This window comes from Salvia miltiorrhiza, chromosome 2 (assembly GCF_028751815.1).
Source record: "Salvia miltiorrhiza cultivar Shanhuang (shh) chromosome 2, IMPLAD_Smil_shh, whole genome shotgun sequence".
NCBI lineage: Eukaryota > Viridiplantae > Streptophyta > Magnoliopsida > Lamiales > Lamiaceae > Salvia > Salvia miltiorrhiza.
The window spans coordinates 5,503,379-5,513,143 of record NC_080388.1 but is presented as its reverse complement, the minus strand read 5'-3'; the positions used below and the strand labels follow the sequence as shown (position 1 = coordinate 5,513,143).

The following is a 9,765-nucleotide window of genomic DNA, read 5'->3' as shown; positions in this document are numbered from 1 at the left end:
GCTCGAAACACCAGAGGGGCAGAGACCCAGAGCCATTGAAAAACACATCATCCAAAGGCCAATCTTCACGGGAGGAAAACTTTCGGTGGGAAACCGAAATCTTCCCGCGTAGTTCCCATGCTCATGATGATCGAGCAAACATCAGAGGAGCAGAGACCCAAAACCATCCCAGCATAAAGAACAACCAAACCGAACAGACGAGAGAGAGAAATTAGGCCATGCAATGAAAAAATTCCCCATAACATCAACTGGACAAATCGCATCATGAATGGCTCACCAAGGTGTTGCATCCAAGGCCAAAGACAAAAGACACCACCTAGGCAGCAAACAGAAAGGACATGGGCGACAACCCAAACCAAGCAACAAACCCGAAACATCCAATATCCCAACCTCAGCGAGAGTGAAGCAATTAACAACCAACAATAATCAAGGAAGAGGGTCCACACGCTCCAAACCCCCACCCAGCCAAGAAAAAACAAACAAACACAGGGTAAAAAGTGAAAGGAGAGAAAACATTCCCTTGTATACAATGATTCTTGTGTTCACTATTTTATCTCCTATCTGATTGTGTTCATGATTGCATATGTATGTCCTTTATCTCTATATAAGTAGATTATATGGTGATTAACGGATCACAGAAGGTCATATAATTGGAATAAACTTAAGAGATATAAATAGACCACAGCCGAGATGACTCTAGGACGAGTCATTGGTCTAGGCTGCAGCATAGATGGAAATAGTTTGTCTTGACTATTTGTCTATTCTGGTACATCATAATGTATTGATAGGATCACAGTGAGATGTATTCTTCTATCTGGCATAAGTGAAGAATCAAGATTTCGGTGACTTAATAAAATCTTAATACTAATAAGATTTCAGATATATATATGTTGATTCGTGTATCACTTTGATTTACTATGGGTGAGAGTCATATATTAACTTGAGTACTCTGTATCTTGGGTGATAGCGGTTAATATATAATATTTGGTTATCTATATTAATACCCGTATCCGGTATAGGATAATGACATCCCCTTAAGAAGCTCAAGAGGTTCATTGCGTTAAACCTTGCAGGTTGATTAAGTTCAGGCGCAATAATAAGTTTTGAGTGGTACTACTTAAGGATAACAAAGAGATTAATTAATATAGCTGTCAGAGCTTTAATTAATTAATGGATGTCGAATATTTTAAAAACGGAGATTTAATAAGTCTAAATACAAGCCCCGACTCATCATCGATAATAAAGGGGTAAGTCAGTATTGATTCTCTAGTGGAATGAATTAATACTTATGAATTAATTATGATCTGGGCTGATTATAAGAATTAATTCATTAGAGGCCCATCTTTATTCCTTGTATCTGATCCCTGGACTGGCCCAAAGTCTCCTTAGCCCAATAGGAGTAAAATTCGCCCACTGCAGTTCTAGGGGCCCTAGGTCTGTGTTTTGTCTTTAAATACAGATATCTGCTCTCAGAATAAGACACACAAAAAACAGGGTTTTAGAGAGTACATAGGGGGCGCCGTTTGTGTAGGTGGTCGAATTCTCTATGGGAGTTTTCATAGTTCGTTGTTCATCCAACGTTGAGAATTGAGCGGGATACAGTTTAGAAGGTCATAACTGGAGTCATTCGATTCAGCTGTCAACAGCCTCTGCATCCAATTCACAAGTAAGTGATTCTAACTCCAATGTGCAGCACTTAAATTCATAGGAGCATGTTACGAATTAATCGTTTTATGGTGAATTATGATATCCGAGAAATGATCCACGTGGGGCTACATCCTTCAAGGAACGCCTCATCACAACAAAATCACGTAAGAAACGATCCGAACATAAGGTAAACCACGCTTTTCATCCCGAACCAGCTGCGTGATAGCGGGAATACTAAAATGCCAGAAACCCTCATCTGACACCGAGGAAGCCAGGAAATCAGCAACTCGGTTCCCATCACGATAGATATGGGAGATCGTAATATGTAACCCCGTAATGTCTTGCAATGTCTACTTCCATATGCTTAAGAAACGCCAAGGGACAGTGGTAGATCGAGATCAAAAGAGCTCCACAATGTAAGTGCAATCCGTCTCAATCCAGATGAAATCCCAACCGTGAGAGACGACCTGTTCCAAAGCAATAATAAGAGCAAAGAGCTCAACCTCAAAAGCCCAACCACGGCCACCAGAGAAGTGAAAACACCCCATCACCGATCCGTTGCCACGAACTATGCCGCCAGTATGAATACAAGGAAGAGAACCATGAATCGAACCATCAATATTGATCTTATGCCAGGGATGCGGAGGGGGGATCCAGAACACATAAACATAAGAAATGGATCGGCGAGGGTTGCCAGGAATCCCAAGGCCATGAAGAACAAGAAGCTCCTCAACAGAATTCATCATCTCCCCAAGGCTAAAACGGGAGGCCTCCAGGATGAGGGCCTTGATTTGGACTGTCAAGTTCACCGCAGAAAAAGAAGCATCATCAAAGACTACTCTATTCCTAAGATTCCAGATGCTCCAGATAGTAGTCATGACCCCGACACGCCAAAGGTTCGTCACCTGCCGACTGGCCTGAATCTGCATCGCCCAGATGATAAAACTCCCCACATCCAAATTCGAGGTGACATCAACATGGAACCAAGCAAAAATATAGCTCCAAACCTGCCTAGCAAACTGGCAATCCCATGAAAGATGATCAATGTCCTCGCCAGCAGCCCTACAAAGCGGGCAACAGATATGCATACACACAAGTCATATATTCTCACATTAGCACATAGAAGAATTAATCAAGTTTGTTCACACCTTAGCAATCTTACTTGAAAACTTTTTATGAAAATTGGAAAATCATTTATAGTTGGGGAAAAATTCCCAAAAAATTTATTTTGAAAGCTAAGAGCATATTAAAAAATATTCTCAAACCAATCATTGAAAAATAAATCACATACACAAGTAATCTCAATTAATAGCATTCTTGACAAACTAAACTCGAGGTTCCTTCGTTGAAAAATTCTAAAAAAATCAATTTAAGCTCACATAGTACACAAGAATACAAATATATGATCATACGTCTCAAGAAAAATCAACAATCGGCTTTCCCTTTTTATAATAATTTTTCGGTCCTCTCATAAAAACTTAGGGAATGGTTCGTTTCATCTCATATCGCATATATAAGCTCAATTAATCATCACATAGCCATTTATGTTCATATTCAACACATAACTCACCACATATGAGAGACCTCATACAAACGCGCAAACTAAACTCGGGAAAAATTCACATTTCATTGATAATTCACAATTTAATCACGCCATAGTCCTTAATAAAGTCTAATTTAATTAGCATATAGACATCATTACTTTAAACATTGATTTCATAATCCAAGAATACCCAAATCCTAGTAAACTAAACTCAAGCAAATTCACATATAAGCAATAATTAACCAAGTTGATCATTAATAATCATTTATAGCATGCTTAATAGCAATTATACTTAGTCAATTTAATCAATTAACACATGGATTAAAAAGTCCCAATTTTAAGTAAACTAAACGTTTTGAAAATTTACAAACATGCATGAATCATTAATCAAACTTTAAAAATATCAAATTTGTTGGGAACTTAATGGAATATCCTAATCCTAGTTTTGATGATACCAAAATCAATAGGTTTCAATTGTAATAGACTAGAACTGCTCGAACTCAAGTGTTAGAGTTCTTTCTCTAGTTTAGTTGTTGTTCTGAAGACTGAAGACTGAAGAACGAAGGACTGAAGACTGAAGACTGAAGACTGATGTAACGATTAATACAAAGTCAAATACTGATATTTGACTTATTAGTCGAAGGATCAGTTTCGACTGATTACTTAATGCGTGCCACGTGGATTCAGCGGACTGATACTAAAGTCAAGTATCCGTTAAACATTCTTCCTCGGACTGAACCTCCAACGTTCAAAGGAAGCCACGCACTCCAGAAGTACAACCGCATTAAATGCATAGATTTCAGAATCATCATTTCTCTGCAATAGTGATGCGTCTTCGACTTTTGGGCCATTTGGCCCTATTTTTCTCTTTATTTGTGTCAGTTCAGGTCTGTCCAGGGAGAAAACGAAGTTGTTGAGGAAGGAAGGTCCAGTGGAGCAGAAACGGAAAGAATGTGGTTGGAATGGGCATTACCAAGCCCAAATTGCTATGTCATGTTTACCAGCATGGAGCTTCGGCCGCAGTACCTCTCCAATCTAATTTGGGGCATGGGAACCTGAAGCAACCCACCTGGTATAAATCAAACCGAAGAAAGCAATCCGTCTGACCACTACCATGCGAAGCAGACAGCCAAAGCCAGAAAATGAAAGTAAATCTCGGGGATTTGGAAGAAGCAAAGAGAAGACGGAGGAAGAAGCTAGAAGCATCGGAAGAAAGGGAAAGGTTGACGACAGCAAGCAGCTGGAGGCTATCTTCAATCAGATCAATCACGGATTGAGCTAAAGAAGGAAAGAAGATCTCTTTGAAGAAGCAAAGAGAACAATAGTTATGACCTAACCGAATAATCTCACCCATTTGTTATTATTGATCTTGTTATAATTTCTTGTGCAGAGTATACAGATTGAGACTTGTGACACCTCAGTTTGTCGTTGGAGAACAAAGTGGTTCCTCACTCCCTGTGGGATTCGACCCTACACTTACCACTAAGACTGAGTTTTTGTTGTGGGACGTAGGAGCGTGTATTGTCTGTACTGGGCATACACAAGTATTTTGCCCGCGCCGCACGACGGGTGTGTGTCAAATGGCTATTCTTTTTCGGTGATTACCTTTTCAAAGATGTCGCATCTCCTGCTCTTCAAAGTAGCCGTTCTCACCAAACAAGGAACCTCGAAGATTGAAGCCTCAGCGCAAGTTCAAATTACTCTCTAACAAAAGAAATCTTGAAGACCATCTCCTCCAACGGATCTATTCAAGACGTCTCCAATAAATAGCGCTCGAGGATCACTTCAATCTTCACCGATTCAACAACATAAGCTGAAACGCTGCCAAATTTGTTACTCAGCTAAACCAAGCCTTCCCAAAGTTTGAATCGAAGAAAAGAATCACAAAGCCAAAAATTAGTCACTGCTGATTACATACATTCTCTTAGACCTTAGGCAAATATTGTATATCCAAAGCCTAGGTAAAACTAACTGCAAAGAACTTGTTCTTTGTGGTCTAGTTGGCAAGTTTTCAAATCTATTTTCAATTAACCTAATTGAGTGTTTGTGTTGAAAAGGATTTCAAACCAGTGTTCTGTCTCCGTGAGGTCCTAGTGCCCAGTGTGTGCTAGGAGTGAGAAATCCAACTCGTAAGGTTAGTACTGAAGATAGGATCTTCAGTCGTTTAGGTTTGAGTGCACCCGCAAGCACACGTTCAGGTTTGCTATGCACCCGTAAGCACTTGCCCAGTACTTATATTCTTACTTGTGCTTTTACCTTCATAAATTGAAAACTGATTAATTGCAAAGAAAAACTTTACTGATTGACAACGTGATTAATTTCACAGGCTATTACGAAACAAAAGTTTTTCGCTGCGTGTGTTATCAGTCTAACTGATCTATCTTCTGATAGTCAATAAGATTCATAACATATCTTTGTTTATCAAACTCGACTGAAGCCTTACGTGTATCAGTTAAAGTCTGTGACTTAACTAATAACTCCTTACTGAAGAGTATTCAGTATCAGTTGTCAACCCTGTTTTGACAAAATTCTTTTCAGTAAATAGGTTGAGTAAGTTTGTATTTGAAGTTTTGTTTTCACTGAGAAAAATAGCCCATAGGTGTATTCTCCCCCCCCCATACACCTATTCGAGACCCTTCGGACCTAACAATTGGTATCAGAGCAGGTTGTTCGCAAGAACAATTTTGCTTTGATTAGGTTCTACAGAACTAGATCATTTTCCTCAAAGGTCTCGAAAACTTTTCTTTTTCAAAAAGTGCTTACTGTTTTTCTTATCTGTTGTATTATGTTCTCTCTTTTTGTTGGAGACTAACCATAGCAGAGTATCATCACTACCTATGTTTAGTATTGAAAAATACGACATATGAAAGTTTCGACTCGAAAGCTTGCTCACCGCTCAACATTGCCGAATGTGGGAAGTCATCACCAAAGGACCCATCATCATCACGGAGGTGATCAAAAGGGTTCCTCTAGACCCAACCAGAGATCCCTTTGATGAAGTCCAGATCAAATCAAAGGCTGACTTCACCACAGAAGAAAGGAAGTAAGATGAGCTCGACAACCTCGCCAAAAGCATAATCTCCGGCACAGTTCCAGACAAGCACGTCACCAAGATCATCAAGTGCAGGACTGTAAAGCAGATGTGGGACATTCTTGAAGGAATGTGCATCGGATCAGAGGAGATAAAGGAGAACAAGTTATCGATAGCTTGTCAAAAATTCGACTCCTTCCTCATGCTCAAAAATGAATCTGTCGACGAGATGGAACTCAGATTCAACCAGATCCTAAATGAAGTTCAATCCATCTCGAAGGACAAGTACACTCAACGAGAGATCAACCTAAAGATTCTATGAGCACTTTCGCGAGGAGATTGGCAGATCTATGCAGTTGCTCATCAGAAAAAGCCAGGATTCAACCAGCTCCCAACGAACAAGCTTTTCTCTGATCTCGTGGCAAATGAGCTCGACATCCAGAGGAATCTTGAAACAAAGAATGTCACAGCCCAAAATCGTTTATTTCCTTTGTAATTTTTATTTAAAAATTATTGAACTTTTCATTTATGAAGTGTTTAAAAAAAATATTTTATTCAAGTTATGTTAGTCTAGTCGTGCCCTAATGCTTTTAAGTTACAAATTATAACTTTAACAAATAAAATTTTATGATCAATTATACATATTGGGCCTTAATTACTTTCGTTGGGCTAAAATAATATGAGCCCATCCCATTTTAGAAAAATCATTAGCATTTATATTTCTTCTTTATTTACTGTTTCAAAATTTCTACTGATTCTAATTTTGTTGAAGCAACAGCTACGTGTTCATCTCCAGCCATGTAATCTTTACTTGATGAATTCTTTTAACTTAGTCTTGAAGAAGACTCATTCTTGAGCACCAAGCACAATCTTCTCAGCCACGAATTTTACTTTCAAAATCTTAAGGAGCAAGTTCTATCCTTTCTGCACAAGTAATTCAATCTATTTAAACCTCATTGTATCAACCTCATTCCATCATCTTCAAATCATAAGCCATCAACTGACTTCTCCATCTATTCCTTTTCTGCCATTCCCAACTGGTAATTTTAATATTTTTTTGTAAGTTTATACTCATATGCAATCATTTCTGTTTTCTTTATAAATTCCCAATTTTCAAAAGAATCAAATGCCCAACAATCAAAGAATAACATTTTCGACCACTGCTGTGTTGTTCCAGTCGGACAGAGGGAAGAGGTGGCTGGACTGCGATGGCGGCTGCTGATGCTGTTGGCCTGTAGCACCCCGTACTTTTCCTTATTGAGAAATAGTGTCTTAACACTAATAAGAGTACTGAGATGTCGAAATACGAGACAAATTTTTTTTTTATGACCAGATAAGACAGTTTGTCTTTTAAATAGAGATACGAGTGAGTAAACCGATGATAGAGTTAGAATGATGAGATTTGAGAAATGAGTTGAGATAGAGATGCTGATTGAATTGAGCTGAGATTTTATTTTATTTCCAACTACCGGGAATAGAATTACCGGATACCGAATTATCAGAGACTGACTGTCCTATTAAGAAAATAGGAATAATGAGTTGGAAATAGAGTCGAGGAAGAAAGAGTGAGAAACTTTGATAAATAGAGTCGGTCTGAGAGACGTCTAGCTTATTTGAGTCTGCCGACTGCTTTGATGTGATGTTATGTGAATTTACGTGACTGAGTGATTATGTGATTTTTTTGTGACGTGTGTCATTGTGACCAAGTTGTTATGATTTCTATTTGAGACCTTAGCATTTGGAATTTTTATTAAGTTTCCAAAGACAATGCAGTTTATTTTTACCGAGAAATTGAATGATGACGGTTTATGGAAATTTTTCCGAGCATAATATTTTTATATTATTTTTCCTACGAAGAGGAATATTATAATTGAATGAGTGCACTAATATTGGTGCTAGAATTATTATTTTTGGGTCACATGAATAATTATACTATGGTACTTTATTAATGAGTAATATTTCCATAGTTTTTGTGATTATTATTTAATCACCCTTCTCACACTTTATTTTAATTTCTCTACCATATGATTAATTCCCACATTTTGCCAAGTGTAGAGATTAATTGAGAGAGTAGAGATTGAGAGTGTATTAATTAAGAGAGTGTAGAGATTAGAGAGAGAGAGATCAAGGCATTAATTGCCAAATATTTCATAAGATTATCAAATCCTCTTTAAAGATCACAAATCTTTCACAAGATCATCCAAATCAATTCATATCTTGTGAAGCAATTCTCTCTCCCTCACTCACAAATTCGACCATCTCTCTCCTCACTCCACGCAATTCGGCACTCTCTCTCTTCCCTTCATCTCTCTACTTTCCACCATTGTCAACCATAGATGAGACCTCCGAAGCTTCACCAAAATATGTCAAACACATAAATCACCAACAAAATTCCACCTAAACACCTCCTATCAACTTGAATTCAAGGAAATCATTGAAGGTTGCTTCCAAGGCTAGTGAGAGAAAGATTGATTGTTGGTGAAAAACTTGAGTAAGTGATCTCCATATTCATAGATATAACTTGTATGATGATATATATGAGTATATTTGAAAGATTGAAGCAAGAAAATCACCCCCTTTCTTTTCCTCAAATTTTCAAAAAAATGGGTGTTCTACCCTTCAAAAATTTTTCTTTTTCTTTCCTTGATTTGAGGTGAGAAAAGTGATTTATATGATGATTGGTGAAGATTAGTATGTGTTTTGAAAAGCTATGCTTTGAGATGTAAAAATTTGATGAGTTTAGTTTACCCCAAATTGGGAACTTTTGTGTTGATGGTTTAAATGATGAATTGATGATGAATATGAGTCCATGAGATGTATATGATGATGATTGATGGAGTAAATTGAGCATATGAAGTCAATTGATGATTTTGATATGAGTTAGTTTACTAAAATTAGGGCTATGTGTATCTATGCTCTAATTTGTAAATTGATGGAATATATGTGAGTCTAAATGACTAAAATTGATAGATATATGATGAGATTAAAGATCCATGTGTGTTTATAAATTTCAAAGAGTTTAGTTTGATAAAAATTGGGACTTTCTTGTCTATGTGTCTAATAAGTGTTTTGGCTTAAGATATGTGTAATTGAGCATGATATTTGTGTTTTAATATGTTTGATTAAGTCTATTGTAAGCTAAGTAAAATTTTGACTTGAGTTAGTTTATGAGAGTTTTTGAGTTCTCATAATTTGAGAGGCCATTGATTGATAACATGAGGTCTAATTTGCTTTATGACCATTATGTGAAAGTTGTCATGTTTTTGTTGAGAGTTTATGTGGATATATGAGTTTTTATTAGAGTTTAGTTGGCATGATTATAGGGGATCTATATGTGTAAAATGAGTTACATGATGTATGAAGTCATTAATGAATGATTGAATGATATTGAGCATGAAATTGAAAAGAGGATTGAATTGATACGTTTGTAGAAACGTTTTCCTTGAGATTTGAGTTTATGATGTAAGAGGAGATTTGAGATTGAGTATGATGAGTTTTATAATGTGCTTGAATGTTTATGAGTGTCATAAGTGCATACAAATGA

At 37.2% G+C, this 9,765-nt stretch overlaps 1 protein-coding gene across 1 annotated transcript; it reads right to left on the bottom strand.

The window, feature by feature from the left end:
• Window positions 1–2,045: 2,045 nt before the first annotated feature.
• On the bottom strand, window positions 2,046–2,735 carry LOC131007890 (uncharacterized). Its single transcript, XM_057934802.1, has one exon. The coding sequence runs from the start codon at window positions 2,733–2,735 to the stop codon at window positions 2,046–2,048; it is 690 nt and encodes a 229-aa protein (XP_057790785.1).
• Window positions 2,736–9,765: the final 7,030 nt, after the last annotated feature.